Source organism: Hyaloscypha bicolor (genome assembly GCF_002865645.1).
Source record: "Hyaloscypha bicolor E unplaced genomic scaffold K444scaffold_165, whole genome shotgun sequence".
Classification (NCBI taxonomy): domain Eukaryota; kingdom Fungi; phylum Ascomycota; class Leotiomycetes; order Helotiales; family Hyaloscyphaceae; genus Hyaloscypha; species Hyaloscypha bicolor.
In genome coordinates, this window is record NW_020194667.1 from 1,415,878 (window position 1) to 1,430,730 (window position 14,853).

The 14,853-nt window shown below is 48.6% G+C and overlaps 8 protein-coding genes across 8 annotated transcripts; 2 read left to right on the forward strand and 6 right to left on the reverse strand.

The window, feature by feature from the left end:
* Nucleotides 1-160: 160 nt before the first annotated feature.
* On the reverse strand, nucleotides 161-730 carry K444DRAFT_194972 (H/ACA ribonucleo protein complex subunit 3). Its single transcript, XM_024870964.1, has one exon. It carries the CDS (start codon nucleotides 511-513, stop codon nucleotides 322-324), a length of 192 nt encoding a protein of 63 aa, XP_024729867.1. The 5' UTR covers nucleotides 514-730; the 3' UTR covers nucleotides 161-321.
* K444DRAFT_194973 (uncharacterized protein) lies at nucleotides 731-1,976 on the forward strand. Its single transcript, XM_024870965.1, has one exon. The coding sequence runs from the start codon at nucleotides 948-950 to the stop codon at nucleotides 1,752-1,754; it is 807 nt and encodes a 268-aa protein (XP_024729868.1). The 5' UTR covers nucleotides 731-947; the 3' UTR covers nucleotides 1,755-1,976.
* A 580-nt stretch (nucleotides 1,977-2,556) lies between these two features.
* Nucleotides 2,557-4,086, forward strand: K444DRAFT_619656 (ThrRS/AlaRS common domain-containing protein). Its single transcript, XM_024881552.1, has 3 exons — nucleotides 2,557-2,821; nucleotides 2,867-3,344; nucleotides 3,393-4,086. The coding sequence occupies exons 1-3, from the start codon at nucleotides 2,599-2,601 to the stop codon at nucleotides 4,003-4,005; spliced, it is 1,314 nt and encodes a 437-aa protein (XP_024729869.1). The 5' UTR covers nucleotides 2,557-2,598; the 3' UTR covers nucleotides 4,006-4,086.
* Nucleotides 4,087-4,253: 167 nt separating this feature from the next.
* Nucleotides 4,254-6,965, reverse strand: K444DRAFT_619657 (uncharacterized protein). Its single transcript, XM_024881553.1, has 4 exons — nucleotides 6,685-6,965; nucleotides 6,506-6,629; nucleotides 4,842-6,451; nucleotides 4,254-4,781 (listed from the first exon to the last, which is right to left on the reverse strand). Exons 1-4 carry the CDS (start codon nucleotides 6,695-6,697, stop codon nucleotides 4,462-4,464), a joined length of 2,067 nt encoding a protein of 688 aa, XP_024729870.1. The 5' UTR covers nucleotides 6,698-6,965; the 3' UTR covers nucleotides 4,254-4,461.
* A 1,232-nt stretch (nucleotides 6,966-8,197) lies between these two features.
* Nucleotides 8,198-9,019, reverse strand: K444DRAFT_502155 (uncharacterized protein; the record flags this gene model as incomplete). Its single annotated transcript, XM_024873355.1, has 2 exons — nucleotides 8,198-8,886; nucleotides 8,944-9,019. Coding segments are annotated over 2 exons (765 nt in total), but the record flags the coding sequence as incomplete, so codon positions are not given.
* A 407-nt stretch (nucleotides 9,020-9,426) lies between these two features.
* K444DRAFT_668570 (uncharacterized protein) lies at nucleotides 9,427-12,069 on the reverse strand (the record flags this gene model as incomplete). Its single annotated transcript, XM_024887421.1, has 4 exons — nucleotides 9,427-10,731; nucleotides 10,778-11,373; nucleotides 11,496-11,726; nucleotides 11,779-12,069. The coding sequence occupies 4 exons, from the start codon at nucleotides 12,067-12,069 to the stop codon at nucleotides 9,870-9,872; spliced, it is 1,980 nt and encodes a 659-aa protein (XP_024729872.1). The 3' UTR covers nucleotides 9,427-9,869.
* A 144-nt stretch (nucleotides 12,070-12,213) lies between these two features.
* On the reverse strand, nucleotides 12,214-12,974 carry K444DRAFT_195051 (uncharacterized protein). The gene has a single exon (XM_024870966.1). It carries the CDS (start codon nucleotides 12,859-12,861, stop codon nucleotides 12,358-12,360), a length of 504 nt encoding a protein of 167 aa, XP_024729873.1. The 5' UTR covers nucleotides 12,862-12,974; the 3' UTR covers nucleotides 12,214-12,357.
* A 723-nt stretch (nucleotides 12,975-13,697) lies between these two features.
* K444DRAFT_635891 (uncharacterized protein) lies at nucleotides 13,698-14,489 on the reverse strand (the record flags this gene model as incomplete). Its single annotated transcript, XM_024883928.1, has 2 exons — nucleotides 13,698-14,033; nucleotides 14,151-14,489. 2 exons carry the CDS (start codon nucleotides 14,487-14,489, stop codon nucleotides 13,698-13,700), a joined length of 675 nt encoding a protein of 224 aa, XP_024729874.1.
* Nucleotides 14,490-14,853: the final 364 nt, after the last annotated feature.

The window sequence follows — 14,853 nt, forward strand, 5'->3', positions numbered from 1 at the left end:
CTTCCTGGGGCATACATCATGGCGTTCGGTTCGGAGCTTTGGGAGGACCATTGCACGGCGTTGGGAGCTTTGTGGGAAGATAGAACTGTGAATAGCGACCGAGTTTTAAAGTCCTACTGCACAATATAACGAACGCCAATTTTCTCCACCATAACGCCTGGTATACTCCAACGAATGCCACCGTGACAGACGTGCTTCCTCGAATATATGTACTCCATCTAAACCCACAAACTTCCGTTACTGGGTCGACTCTTATTGTCCCAAGACTTTCAGATCCTCTGCAAAGTAATTTCGTTAGCACAGGCCGAACCAAAAGTAATCTCAGAGGAAGGACTGACTCTGCTGCGTCAGAAGTAGTCCATATCTCTTCTTCAATGTAACACGGTGCCGCGAGTACTTGTCATCTGGTGAGAATCGAGCGGGGTGTGCGGACTTGGTGACTTCGCTTCCAACGACCTTCTTCAGAGTGTAGATGCGCTTGCCAGAGGCATCGAGAGTGTACATAAGATGCATATTTGTGGATTCTTGTGCGTGGGAGCTTGTGGGGGATTCGACGGACGGTGTCTCGGGGCGGTTTGCGATTAGAGTCGGTGAAGCTGCAGATGCGCAGAAAATGATTGACAGCGCGAAAAGAGCGGTTTCTGTTTGAATGGATACTTGGCCAATTTCGAACTTGGATATCTTGAGATAATTTTCTGGAGTTTTTGCAGATAGTGTGCACGGGCTGCACGGCCTAGCTTAGTCGGGACTAGAGGAAAGGTCAGGGCCAATCATGGACGCGCTTGACCTCCGGTGAGGGCGTGACCGGACGAGGCTGAAAGAGGACTCAAATCAACTTCTGCGCTTCCGCTTCCAATATTTGGCTGATTTTTTCAACTCCTTCATGTCTCTGATCCTGCGTTGCAATTTCCCATTTGTGCTGATGATCAGGAGATCTAATTGACAGTATGGATCTCCTCACCCACTCGCTGGATGCCGTCGGAAATCTGAGCCTCGAGGCTACGAAGCGGACCAGCTCCAAAGATGCCGTCATCCTTCAAGTCGAAGAAGTCCAGCCTGCCCAGGGATTCCTAGACCTCCCTCGCGAAATCAGAGACCACATTCTCTGTCTGATGCTTCTCGTCGAAGGCAACCTTTATCCAAGCAGAGAGCGAGCCGGAATATCCGAATACCTGGGTCTTCTTCGAACCAATCATCAGGTCTACTCGGAAGCCGTCGAGATATTATATGGACGCAACACATTCCAAATCCGAAGCGCTCCTGCCCAAGAAGCACCAACCCTCCTAAATCTCCTCTGCAGTCAAAGAAGAGATGGCTTTCGTCAAAGTCCCAAGGGGGTGATTGTCGACTACAACAGAGTCTGCCTTGCCCGACACAACTTGAGAAGACTCTATATCCCCTCTCATAACATCGCCTTCGAACAACTCAAGCACTTGTTCTCCCTGCTCAAACATTTCCCAAATCTCGAGGATCTTCGAGTCGTGTATTCGGGGGTGTCTTGGATGAAGGACATGGATGTCGCATTCTATTGTCGCCTCTTGAGGGATCGTTGTCCTTGGATTCGAAATTTCGTTCTCTTGAGAAGGATCAGTTACGCCGAGGCAGAGGATATTTCTTGGATGGTCGGCGAGAGACCCTATAGCAACTGGTCGATCGACACCTCGGACAAGAGTTTGAAGCACATGTGGAGGAATCAGAACGGTGTATTGCGACAGGCTGCTGTGGTGAAGGCACCGCAGAACCTCTTGGAGTAGGAGGCCCTGTAGCTGTCGAAAATATCGTCCTCACTTCCAACTTCGACTTTGATGCCCACCTTTGAACGCACGGGATATTTTCAGTACAGGTCGCTGCCACCAAATCTTCTTCAATGCTATTTCTAGCAGCTTTCGGGTCAACTTCAGAAAGGCATCAGGAACCAAGACTGACCTCGATGATGCGCTGTCGGGCGTACCACCAATTTTCTCAATATCACATTTAATCGCATTGTTACAAGTTTGAACCTACCTGTATGTAATGTTAAGCTGTGGCAGCCAATGTCTAATCTTATTGTCCATTGATCTTCAGGCCAATAGTATCGAGTGTGAATTGCTTCCACGCTTGAACGTTTTGTTGCACATCGTCCCAATGTTCCAGACAATCCAAGTACAATGAATGGCTTTTGGGAGTGAATCTAGATTCCAAAGTTATTGCATCCGGCTCAATGTCCCAGATTCTCTGGTATAGATCGACACCTGGTTTGGAAAACACTTGTGCCGCATCTTCTTGGACAAAGCGAATTGGAAATCGAGAAATATCTTAAAGGTTCATGATAAAAAAGACCTCGAAAACGGCATCAATGCTTTTACGAAATTTGTGGCTACATACACAATTATTATTTGGCATTCCACACACAAGTAGATACTAGTAGTTAACTTACTCGTTACTATATAGGTGGAACACAGCGGGCATCTTTCAGGGGACTGCCCTATTTTGGTTAGCGGGAACTTTATCTCGCTTAGCCCAAGTCCCTATCTCTGACAACCGCGCCCTTCCAACAACCATCTCTCAATGTATAAAAGCGAATCGAACCTGCCCATCTTCCACAAATATCCTGACAATATGCCTCTACTGGCACCGAACTCCAGGAGCCGCGTCGTCGGCGACCTGGCCTGCCAGCGAGATTCATATCTTCGAACCCTCGATTCGGAGGTCACTTCCTGCATTGAATGGTCGCCACCCAAGACAAATGGGTCCAAGAATTCTTCCAAAAACGGAACTCCGGCTCCTGGGCCTGGAAAATTATATTTGATTGAATTTATGGACTCAGTGCTGTTCCCTGAAGGTATTCCTCCAACCCCACGTGACGTATAGGCTGCTCACACTCCAGGCGGTGGCCAACCCACGGATCATGGCACTATAATTCCTATATCCAGTCCATCTGTGGAACCAATCGCCGTGAATTCTATTCAGCGTCAAGGACTCCGATGTGTTTATCAATCCCCGCAGCCCCTGGATCCTGGCACTCGCGTCCGGCAAGAAATTGACTTCCGCCGACGCTGGGATCATATGCAACAGCATACAGGCCAGCACTTACTCTCTGCTATTATGGACAAATATGATAATCTGGAGTCCGTTGGATGGGGAATGGGTGCAGAGGGCGACATAAACTACATCGACTTACCCCGAAAACCGACGGACGAAGAAATGCAGACTATCCAAGAGAAATGCAATGAAGCCATTCGCAATAATCTGAGCATTACAGTGGAGACTCCCGACGATGCCAAATCAGACAGTTTACCTGAAGATTATGACAAAGAAGGAGGCGTTGTTCGCATCATTAAGATTGGAGATATCGACGCGAATCCGTAAGTTGATTGCAATCATCTTTGACGTAAATGGTCTGATCTGAATAGATGTTGCGGAACGCATCTCCAACAAACATCACACATTGGACTTATTTTACTGCATCATACGCAATCCATCCGCGGTACAAATTGTCGAATGTACTTCAGCGCAGGAGACCGAGCAATCAAGCTCGCCTCGTCATCCATCCGCTCGCTCCGCTCGATTGGTGGAACACTCTCGTCCGGGATGGGAACCGAAGAGGTTCTCGGTGCCGCGAAGAAGATGAGTGACAATCTTACCGAATCGAGGAGGAAGGAAGCGAAACTGCTACTGGAAATTGCAAAATATGAAGCAGAACGGGTGAAAGCTGATTTGAAGAGTGGAAAGAAAGCTTGGGTTTACCGTTCCTCCGGGAATTTGGACTATATAAACTCAATCTGCTTTGAAGTGAAGGATGTTTTGAAGGATGGAGGATTGATTGTTTTGGCTACGGGGGAGAAAAAGACGAGTGGTCAGGTCGTGATTGTGGGCGAGAAGAGGGCCGTTGAGGAGTTTGTGGAGAAGATGAAGGGAGTTGTGAGTGGGGTTAAAGGCGGTGGGAAGGGGGAGAGGTGGCAGGGTAAAGTAATTGAGTGGCAGAAGGGCGAGATTGAAGTATTGAAGAATTTGGTGGAGTCGTAGGTCGAATTGCTGACTTCGGTATCGTTTATCATAGAAATAGAAATATGTCAACCTTGAAATATTCAACAGGCTTCCTCCCGACTTCCTTCCTCGATATCGGCAATCTAATTTCGGTTGGTGGCTCTGATTCGTGCTCAGCGACTAAACTCAGTATGAGTTGCTTGCGATTTCCATTCGCATTTGAGAAAGGGGGTTCGTCGAGGTGGATCACGTGACATGACTCCGAAAACACTCCCCCAAAGTAGGTAGACCTTTTATATGACTGAACCACTCCGGCTCAAGTGCTCATTGCCATTCTCTGGTTCGAAGGAGTCTACATACCCAGATACTGTTCCCTAACTGCCAATAACGCAAGGTACATCACCAGCCGAATTTAGGCCAAGTTTCTCGTCACTAAATCTTGCACTCACCGACCCATGTCTAAGCCCCCTAACACCCTGAAGAACCTCCTTCCATTTATTCCACGCAAACAGCCCACACCGCAGCCACCTTCTTCTCTTCGTTCCGCACCACGCACTCCTCCCCACTCCGGACCCTGAACACGCTTCCCTTGCCAATACCAAAGCCATTACTTCCCAACCGAACTTGAACTCGTCCCGAAATTACGGTACAGATCTTTAACTGGAAAACCTTCCCGTCACTGTTGCTTTCTCGGTCGGAAGAGGAGGAGACGACCCAGCCTTCGTTGTGGCGCAGATTGTGTACTTGGAAAGTCGTGTTGGAGATCTTGATTCCGTTGGGTCGGGATGCGACGTAGGAGGAAGAGAAGGCTATATCTGTTGTGTGATTGTTAGTTAATTGAAACAGGAAAGGGGGAGGGTGTGGTAGGGACGCACTTTCTTGTGCCTCGGAATCATCATCCCCTCCAGCAGTTGATCGAACTTTACCAATCGTTGTTTCCCAATCGTCGCCCGGCTTGTTCACTCCTTCGTCATTGAACACTAAAGGCTGTACTGTGTTCACTGAGACGCTTCTTGCTCTTGCCACCTTAGCGGATGAGCCCCCCTTCTCCCCATTCTCGTGTGCAGCAGGTGTGGGGAGGGTATCTGGCCTCGCTGAGAACAAATTCTGCAACTTCGACGATGATCTCTTGATAGAATCCATAGCCTCGACGAAAGGGTCTTCTTCCTCATCACTCTCAAAGTTCGAAAACAGCTCGTGAATCTTGAGATCCGTAGCTCCCTTAATCGAGGTAATGGTCTGCGAGAATGTTTCTTCCTCTGCTGCACCTTTCTTAGACTTTGCAGTCTTAGAACCAGACTTCTTGCGTTTCTTAGTTTCTCTTTCTTCGTCGTTTTCCTCGCTGTCTGCCATAGACTCCGCCTTTACTTTCTTGGGTCGAGCAAGCTGTGGGAGGATGACAGGGCTTCGGTTTGCTGTTGGGACCAGCCTTTTCGGCGGTGGAATGGGAGTTTCCTTTCTGATTTCATGTCCAGCTTCTCCCTGCGGACAGATTGGAAAGGGTGAGGTTGGGACAACGAGCTTGGACTTTGGTGGTCTGATTGGGGTTTCAACACGGGGAGGTTCTTTGGTCTTATCCTCGATGGAACTTGTCTTGTGAACGGAACTTGCCTTCCTTGCTTCTTCGGAGCTTGAAATATTGCTCGAACTGTGTGAAATACTACCCTTAAGCACAGTTTGCAATAGGTCCCCGTTAGCCTTGGCAGCTGGAGTTAGCAGGCTGGATGGGACTAGGAAGGTCTTCCCTACCGATTCTCCTGAAAGCTTGGCCTTCTTCTTCTTCTTTTTCTTCTTCTTTCTCTCAGAAACTCCATCAGCGCCGTTGTTATCCTGGTCGAAGTGGATGTGATTCGAGGTTGCTGGAGATTCGTGAGCCGGAATTGTATGAAGATGGAGTGGAGACTCCTGGGAAAGCTTTAGCTTCTTCTTGTTCCTTGAGGCCATCCCGAAAGCATTCTCCTCAGCTTTCGCTAGTGCTGCTGGTGGGCTTGTTTTGATGATCGTTGTCAGGTATGACTTTGCGTCATGGACTGGGATTGAGTTGAGCTGGATTGGCGTCGATTGGACAGAACCGTCGAGCTTTCTGTTCTTCTTGTGCTTCCTTGGCGTTGACTTTAGAGTCTCTAAAGCTCCAATATTCCCAGCACCTGGCTTTTTACCGACGTAAGAGAACTCAAGGTTTTCTGGAGAACATTTCTCGTCTAATTTGCGCTTCTTTTTAGGTGTCTCAGTATCAACCATGGCGGCAACACCCTCAAACACACCTCTACCCAGACTGCCCGAAGATTTTCTCTCGTGTTGTGACTCTTTGTGTTCTGACTTCCGCTTCTTCTCCGAGGCTGGAATATAGCGCTGGGGCGCGTCGAGGTCAACGCTCATGCCATCAGCGTCGTAATCAATATCCTGCGAAGACATCCTTTGACTGCTATGCCGGTGCTTCTTCTTTCGCTTCTTGTGATCGCCTTCGTCCTCAGGTCCCTTCTGGCTATCGTAACTGTCAATTTGGTGCTCCTTCCTCTTCTCGTGCTCGCGACCATACCTTTGCTTATGCCGTCCCTCCCTCGCGCTGCCGTTCTCCATCTTCGCGAACAACTCCGCTTCAACACGGTCTAACAGCGGGTTGTCGTCTTCGTGTCCGTGGTGAGCTACAACCATAGCGGTCGCTATATAATACATCAGTATTTGTGCTGAAACTCCTTTCGATAAAGAAGGACTTACAATCCCGCGCCATGCTTAGTATCGCGGTGGTGGAATTGAAAAGAAGAGCGATACCAGGTCATGACGAGGTTGGCAAATTGGCAAAAGTGATGGCGAGGCTGGAGGTGAATCCGAGGCACGGGAGCCGCGTGCGCTAGTAAAGGTGAAGCCATGTTGACTTGAGCTCGAAGGTAAACAGCGAGCTCCGATTCGCTTAACGAAAAAGTGGAATGTCCTGAACTATATCAAAAATTAAAAGGAAAAAAAAAAGTGGGGTTGTACTATTGTACTGTGTGTTTGGCTTCTTTCTGTTTTTTTTTTTTAGGTGTGGCCTTTGTTTCTGAACCTTTTTTTTTTTTTAATAAACTTGAATTTTGTATGAAGAGAACGAAAGGGGGGAGGGGGTTAAGGAAACTTTTTCTTTTTTCATGGCTCCCTCATTTTGTTTTTTTTTCTGTTTAGGGGAGGACCTTCCCATACATTTTTTTCTTAGCTTCCAAGGTACTTTTTAGGAAGGTGGCAGTTATTCTGCATTATTTACAGGTGAGAAGGGGGGAGGTCCTCGATTGCAGCCAACTCTACCACTCTGTAGTTGTTAGTGCCGCGCAATTTCCTCATTTAAGAAACCCAGACATCTCAATTGCATTAGTCACCCACACTGTGGGTTGCTACATGATTTACGGGAAAATCGCTTATTTGAATACATGAAGGTCATATCGGAAGTCTGCTCACGTGCTTCGGCTCCCCCTATTTTCCGATCGCCGCTGCTAATAAGTTGGCGAGTGGGCTTCAACAGCACCTTGGGAGAGTAAGTACTTGGATGGCTTAATCATGCTTGAGTCCTAGGACATCTGGGAGCCTAGGTCTGAGGGTTTGAAAACTTCTGAGAAACATTTTCTGCATGAGTAGAGCTCTTATTTGCCATATGTCGTGAGCAGCAGGAGATTTCAAGGTAATACCAAGGAAGTCAGTATCGCAAAGTAAAAAATTCATGATGCGCAGGATGTCTATTATCACTGAGAATCCTAGAACACTGTTCAAGCAGTAACCTGGCCAACGAATTCTTTCCCCCGCACTCGCTTTCGATTTCTTCTTAAGATTCTCCGTGCTTCAAGATCGCTGACATCAACAATAAATAATACCGCTGCAAATCAGGGAAGTAATGGAAGGGACAAGGGTAAATCAAAGGTTGGCTCAGTGTACTGGAAACAGCCTGCTTGTGAAAGTCTTCATTGTGTCTGTCTAGCTCGAGCGACGAAGCCCTCGAGTAAGCAGTGGGAAACCATCCTGACTGCAAGTCTTCATGTACCATATGGTAAAAGCAAAGCAAAAAGAACGATGGTCACTAATACAAGCTCAATGTCGCTTCCTCGACTCGTGAAAAGGAAACCAACGGAGACCAGCCATCAATCCTCCCATATGTCATGATCATCATCATCATCATCATCATCATATAACGCACGCAATCGTCCCAAGTGCAGCCAAAGGGCTACCTCGCATTCCCATTCATGGGCTCATCTCCATCATCGTCCAACTCATCCAGCTCCTCCGGATGGCCTAGAAGACTCGCCACATTCTTCATCTCATAGTGCTTCTTCCTCATCTCCTCAAACCGCTTGTGCTTCTCCCTCTCCTCCTTGCTCAAGCCAACATGTTCCTCGCCTGAAACATGAACTGCCCTCTCCTTCTTCGATCCATGCTCATCAAACTCGCTTTCCGGAACCGCCTCCTCAGGCTCTCCCAGGCTCAAGCCCGGAATCTCTTCTTCCTTCGCACGACTACGGTTTCCTGGGCTTAGACCAGCACGGGCCTTGTCCAGCTCATCAACCATGATCTCGTCGGCATCTAGAGTTCTGAGCTCGTCTTCGTCCTCGGTGGGATCGTAGTGCTTTGCGTATGGTGTCTTCGGCTCATCTATCTTCATGGTGGAGCTCTTCTCCTGCTCCGTCAAATAGAGATTCGCCTCGTCCCACTTGAGTCGCATATTGGTATCCTCGGCACTCTGTCCATGCGAAGACTGGCGGCGGGAGTTGGGACGACGCGCAGCGGAGGAGGAACGTCGATTGCCGGCATTCTGGAGGGTGTTTTGAAGGGTGATGTCTTTGTCGGAGAGCTCGCGGTCAAGATCGGGTCTGTTGGAGTGTGCAGGGGAGATTGGAGGTGGGGAGGTCGTGGGAGGGGCTTGCTGAGGTGGAGATCGGTGGTAGGAGTTCTTGAGGATTCCTGTCGGAGATTAGCCAACCGGAGGCAGTGGTGGGGTTGCTTGAGGGGTGATTGTACCTTTGGGTCTCTTGGTCGAAGGACTAGGGGGAGCGTGAACATGAGGAAGTTCTTCTGAAGCCATGTTGTAGCTCATCAATGATGGTTTGTGGTGTGGGAGGAGAGGGATAGACTTTGGAAGTCTTGGAGTGTTGATCGTTGTGATCGGTGGGTTGCTGCTGCGAGAGGTAGTCTGGCGCTCGTGAATGGACTGTCGGAGTGAAAACTCGTGAATATAAGCAGCAGTTGCAAGGCGGTCAGACAAGTCTCGTGGATCCCGTATTATTTTTCGTGTGACTGCGTCCAGCTGAGGTTTTCGATGTCTCTGTTTTGGTGGGAGCTGATTGTCACGAGCCTGAAGAATTGAGGAGGCAGGGATCCGAGGCGGTGGGGTGGTGTGCTGCCATTCAGCTCAACGTCATTCTTACTCAGCGTCAGAAAAACAATCACAATTCAATTATCCACAGTGCTGACGACAGTACAAGTAGGTTACAATACTGTATATATGTTCAATTCCGACCGAAGTGGAGTACATGAGTTGTCCCCATCGTTTAGTGTGGAACCACGCTCCCTCCTGCGCCCAGGTTCAAGTTTTGCCAGCATCCCAAAAACGTCGCGCTGCATAGACGCACGTCACAGCACAGTCGCCCCCCGCCGTCTATGGGAATACTCAATTGGTCCATCTCATAAGGTTTGGATGGCCTCATGTCGGCGACCGAGTCGTCCTACCCCATTATGCATCAAATTTGAATGGATTGTGGGGGATCGTCTTGTTTGGTGACCTTAAGCCACCTGTTAGGCCTTGAACACCGATCAGACTCCTCACCAAGCACAAGAGAAGGTGTCTAGATAGGATTTTTTTTATATTAAGTTTTTGGTCCCAGTCCCTCCTCCTATTTACACAGCGGATACCATTCATCCATTTCCTAGTCCTTCTATTAGCTTCACTACTCAAACATCTTTTCAAGATTACTAAATCCGGGCGTAACAAGGTCACCCAAACTCAACCTTCTAAAGGCAAACCCCTTCCTTGAATCATGTCTTACAGATTCCACGACGTGCGATGTGGCAGGGCGGACTCTTTTGATCCCAATTGTTGTGGGTGCACGATGAACAAAAGACTTCTGTCGTCGGTATCTTGACTTGGAGTCAACTCGAATTGAGGGAGACCGTTTTTCAGTCTTGCCCACGACTGGTAATTGTATCGAGCTCCTCCGACTTCGATGCGAACTAGAACTGCGGTCGCTATGCATGGAGGTCTTGTGCTGCAGAGCACGATTGCTCTGAACAGAGGGTTTGTGATGTAGGCTACGATCACTCTGTATCGAAGACATGCGCTGCGGAACGCCGGGGCTCTGCATAGACATTCTGCGCTGCAAAGCTCGAGGGCTTTGTATCGAGGGTCTATGCCACAGTGGACGATCGCTTTGGATGTTCTGGTTACTTTGTCTCCGAGTCACGTATGCGACCTCAATTTTCCTCAAATGCTCATCCAGGTTCGCTTCTTGGTCGAAGCTTGACCGGTGCTCAACAAAGGCTCCTGGAACTCTGATATCAGAAGTCTTTCGTCTCGTGAGTGGTGCAGTGAACGCCCTGGGAAGTGGAGGACGATATTTGCCGGGCTCTCGGATTCTCAGTTGGTCAGGAAAGCTCACGGACGACCTTCTTTGCGGATCGTGAACATCTGCCACCGGAATCAATTGAGACATCGAGGCCGTCCTTGAAAGATTCCATTCATGTGGTGGCGGAATAAAGGGTGGACAGTATCTCAAATCAGGCCGAACAACGACGTCTGGATACTCTGCGTATCTAGAAGGAATCAGTAGGGGTACTCGGAAAGGGCGTGGCCACTTACCGCATTGTCGAAAGTGGCGACCTTCTTGAGTAGTTGGATATACTGCTGCTTGGTGTCACAATCCTCGGACGCGGAGCACGCTTTGTCGCCAATATGCGAGGAGCAGCAACATGTGAGCCTCGATTGCTCGAACTCCTATACCCTGAACGCCGCGAACCGGAGACATGTTCACTTTCTGAAGAGCTAATATATCCCGAAGAAGAATCATACGAAAGCGAAATTCCCGAATCCGAATGTGACAGAACTTTCTTCTCCGAGTGTTTCTCTATGCTCTTTTCCGAGCCCGAGCTCCTCTCGCCCGTTAGATGTGTCCATTCCTCACCCCAACCCCGCGATGTAGACCGTTTTGGTATTTGTAGCAAAGGTGTCAATGGGCGTTCGGTAGAAGCTTGGCTATCGTCCGATCGCCTTTCGGGGAGGGGTTTTCTGTTGGTGCCAGGTCTGTCATCAACTTCGGTCTTGTCGGTCTTGTCGGTCTCAAATTGATTATCATTGTCGAACGATGACGCTCGCGATACACTTCTGTCCAAGAAATCCTCACCGAAGGAGCTCACGCGGCAAGTTATTTTCTTCGTGATGTGGAAGAAGTCCGGCATCTGAAAGGGATATTTGCAAGCTTCCAGAGCTGTTAGGATTATGCCGGTTGCAATACTGCCATCCGTTAGCTCGAATCGGGTTGACAGATGCCAAGTACCTACAGTGCGACAATCGAGCATACAACATCTGCAATCTGCAATTGACAGTCGCGGGTTCCTGTCTTGCACACGTTTGGCTTCGAAAGGACCACCGAGGCTGCTACGAATGTGGAAAACCAGAATACTAGCAGTATGCGAGCCAAAATGAAGCAAGCGGCATGAAGCTTCAGCTCTGGGGGCCGCACAACTCCTACAGGCTCGTTATATTTCACGGCGGTTGCATGGAAGATGAGGTAAAGACTCGAAAGAAGGGCCTTCAATCGATTAGCTGTGGGTCTTTGAACGACGCAGATTCACAATACTCACTGCTGATAACGCGAATGCCTGAGTTGTATTCACGCCAACCGTTTGTGGATTCGCTGACACGAAGACCGAAATTGCGACAATGATTGCTACCAGACTCATGCAACCCAAGATTACGACCGTCGCAAGCACAATTCCAGGTTGGAGTATCTGCGAAGTTCGAGTTGGCTTAACAAAGCTAGCAGGCAGCGCGGGCTGCAGATCTGGGTAGCGGCCCATTGTCACCACTCTTCTAGCAGAGCAAGCTTTCTTGATTCCCAAAAGAAAAGAGAAAGAGATCATCGGGATCCGCATAATGATGATGTGGCCGTCTACGAATGTGCTTGTTGTTTCGGTCTCACACAAAATTCTGCCTGTTCAATCCGTAACGCCAGGAGTGTGACTTAAGGGGAGGACGGAACCCGAACGATCTCAAAATATAACGCGGGATAACACCACCAGGGCGAAGCTCTCGTTTCTAGGAGACGCGAAGCAATGAAGATAATAAGACAAGCGCGAGTCGAGTTGTGCGTTGCGTGCGAGTTCATAGGAACGAAACATCACCGAGAAATTGAAACGGACGAGTATATGAAATGAAGCCACTCACTGAGGGCTGGTGATTGGAATTGACTGGAATAGAAGGGAAAACAAGAGGTTGGTAAGCGCATGATCGTATACTTCAATGGATAAGAAGCAAGTGCTCGCGCATTCTTGGGAATGGCTTCTCATCACGAATCCTCCCATTCCACATTCTTCAGCGCGGCTGACCCGCGAGCTATCGAAAAATCCCGCTCCTCGCTCATCCTTCCTTTGTTGAAAATCTATTCTGAGCAACTGTCTCAGAAAACCAAACCGAACTTTGGGAAAGAATGGCATTGTCCAGCAGGAATTCTTACCAAGAGTGAGTCGTGGTTGTGATGGGACCATGGCTGGCAAACGTGTCTCACCTGAGAAACCTCGTGATTCCTGAAATTTCAATGCGGTGGAAGATCGCCGGATGAGGCTGTCAACAACCTTAAGCTTAAAATCGGGCTGGAGTTGCTTGCGATCGGCATTCGCATGTCCTGGTGCGGTCGTTTTCTGAATGCATCTCGTCTCCTCTGTCATTTTTCAGATGCTGGGGGTCGAGCGCGTGATTTCTAGCTTTGCGACACGAGAAGGAGTGTTGAGATCAGCCGAGGTTCGGAATAGGAGTGTTGGGTTGACGTCGTTTGTGTTGTTCGAAGCTTTTTTCCCCTCTGAAGTTTGAAAACATGGGGGATGTTCGGACGCTCTGGGGATGTCCAGGGTTCTGATCGGACGATTTCGTTGCGATAATGGGGTTCTGGCTTGGTCAGTGACGGTGCGCAAGTGCGCTGAAAATGGAGGAGTAAAGCCTATGTGAGCCTGGAGGGCATGTACTCTCTCGGATAAGGTGACTCTCCTCTAGTATAGGATCCTTTCGAGAAGATACCTTCCGATCTGTGTCATGTAAGAAAACTTCTTCCAAGTTACCTTGGTGTGCGACAGCCAAGTGTTGTTTTATTGCCATATTCAAAAAGGTTCTCTGAAGTGTTGACGAAACAAAGAGGCTCTCAGTAATGGCTCAAATCAAAGAACTTTTTGTCCAGAGACTGAGGCTAATAAGGGGTACTGCCGAATGAGTGCCGAAGATACCTCTTGATTGAACAAATGTATATCCTCTGCAGCGAAAGTCACGACGGGTCTTAGGAATCCTAAAATATGGGCTATTAAGCCTCGGTTACGCGTCCCAGTGCCATTCACTGCAACCCTTCACATCTGTAGAGAGACGAAATCATCCATGTCATGAAGCCATCGATCCACCACCCAAACTCGCATCAACTGTCCTCTCCCATCCTACAACATCCATCATCAAGACTGAATTCTCCGTGGTCCTAAACAATGACTTTGTAATTGCACTGCCCTTCTCATTCCTCGATATTTCAAATTCTCTCAAGACTCCCTCCCAAGATTGCACCACCACTGAAATCAGATATCTCCAATTCATCAACCACGATGAGGATAGGTCCAGATGCAAGTGACGGGAGATCCCCGAACAGTTTCAACGCTAGACTTGTCGACTCCAAACTGCCGTCGAGAGTCGAAAAGCGGGAGCCATTCAAGTCCAGGGACGGGATGAGGTCTTCGGCGATCGATGTACATAATTGGCGGATCAAGGAATAAAATAAATCCCGGAATTTCTCCGCCTTGTCGAACGGTACTCCTTCGGGATCGACTCTTTGGCAAAAGTAACCCAGGGCCGCGACTTCACGTGCATCCTTGACAAAATCAATAAGATCTCAAGAAACGGAATGCTCGTCCATGAGTCGGCTACAGTTTTGAAACCAAAGAATATCAGGGCTTTTCGAGCTCCACCGAGATTGGATTGCTTGTACGATCTCTTCAGCGGCTTGGAATACTCCTGAGATATGTGGGGGGTCCGGCTTCGTTGCAAGAGGGAATTTCAACTTGATGTGGGAGACATTACCTTTCAACATTGCAGGGGTATAAACTGATTCTGCAGCTATAATCGTAGCAGGAGAGGGAGAGAACTGGATCCTTTGCGAGTCGAGGTAGCTTTCAAGAAGCTTCTCGAGCTGTACCTGCAGTAATACATCCCGCTTCAAGAGAGCATCCAAAAGACTCGTTTGAAGCGCTGGAAGTTGTACATTCAGTTTCTCTTCCAGGCTTTTGCTCACATCCTCCAGAAAACTCGACAGGAGGGAGTGAAGCATGTCACTGGTGCGCTGTCAAGTGAAGGCATCAATAACTCTCAGGTTCCATTCCACATATTTCTGCAAAGCAAGCGCTTTATCTGACAGTTGGAAATACCACTTCAACTTGCTCTTCACATTCTGAACATGCCTAAACCGGCGGCTTTCATCACGACAGCCAAGTTCTTTTGTAATTCCTTCATATCTTTACCACTTATGAACGTCTTGATTGGCTTCCTTATTGCTTCTACCTGTTATTGAATCCTTGTTTTGCATACAGCGCGGTGAACATTTTTAGCGGGCTAAGCGCTGAATTCAAATCTCTCAAAAATGAATTGGCTTCTCGGAATTCCTTCGCTGATCCACTTCATCAAGAGCATTTGCA

Coding starts and splice junctions, on each gene's coding strand:
- K444DRAFT_195051 (XM_024870966.1), bottom strand. CDS start 12,861: ATGACAGAGGAGACGAGATGCATTCAGAAAACGACCGCACCAGGACAT.
- K444DRAFT_619657 (XM_024881553.1), bottom strand. Junction 6,452..6,505: donor GAGGGACGGCATAAGCAAAG/GTATGGTCGCGA, acceptor CAGTTACGATAG/CCAGAAGGGACCTGAGGACG. Junction 4,782..4,841: donor TGATTCCGAGGCACAAGAAA/GTGCGTCCCTAC, acceptor ATCACACAACAG/ATATAGCCTTCTCTTCCTCC.
- K444DRAFT_194972 (XM_024870964.1), bottom strand. CDS start 513: ATGCATCTTATGTACACTCTCGATGCCTCTGGCAAGCGCATCTACACT.
- K444DRAFT_194973 (XM_024870965.1), top strand. CDS start 948: ATGGATCTCCTCACCCACTCGCTGGATGCCGTCGGAAATCTGAGCCTC.
- K444DRAFT_619656 (XM_024881552.1), top strand. CDS start 2,599: ATGCCTCTACTGGCACCGAACTCCAGGAGCCGCGTCGTCGGCGACCTG. Junction 2,822..2,866: donor CTCAGTGCTGTTCCCTGAAG/GTATTCCTCCAA, acceptor CTCACACTCCAG/GCGGTGGCCAACCCACGGAT. Junction 3,345..3,392: donor GGAGATATCGACGCGAATCC/GTAAGTTGATTG, acceptor TGATCTGAATAG/ATGTTGCGGAACGCATCTCC.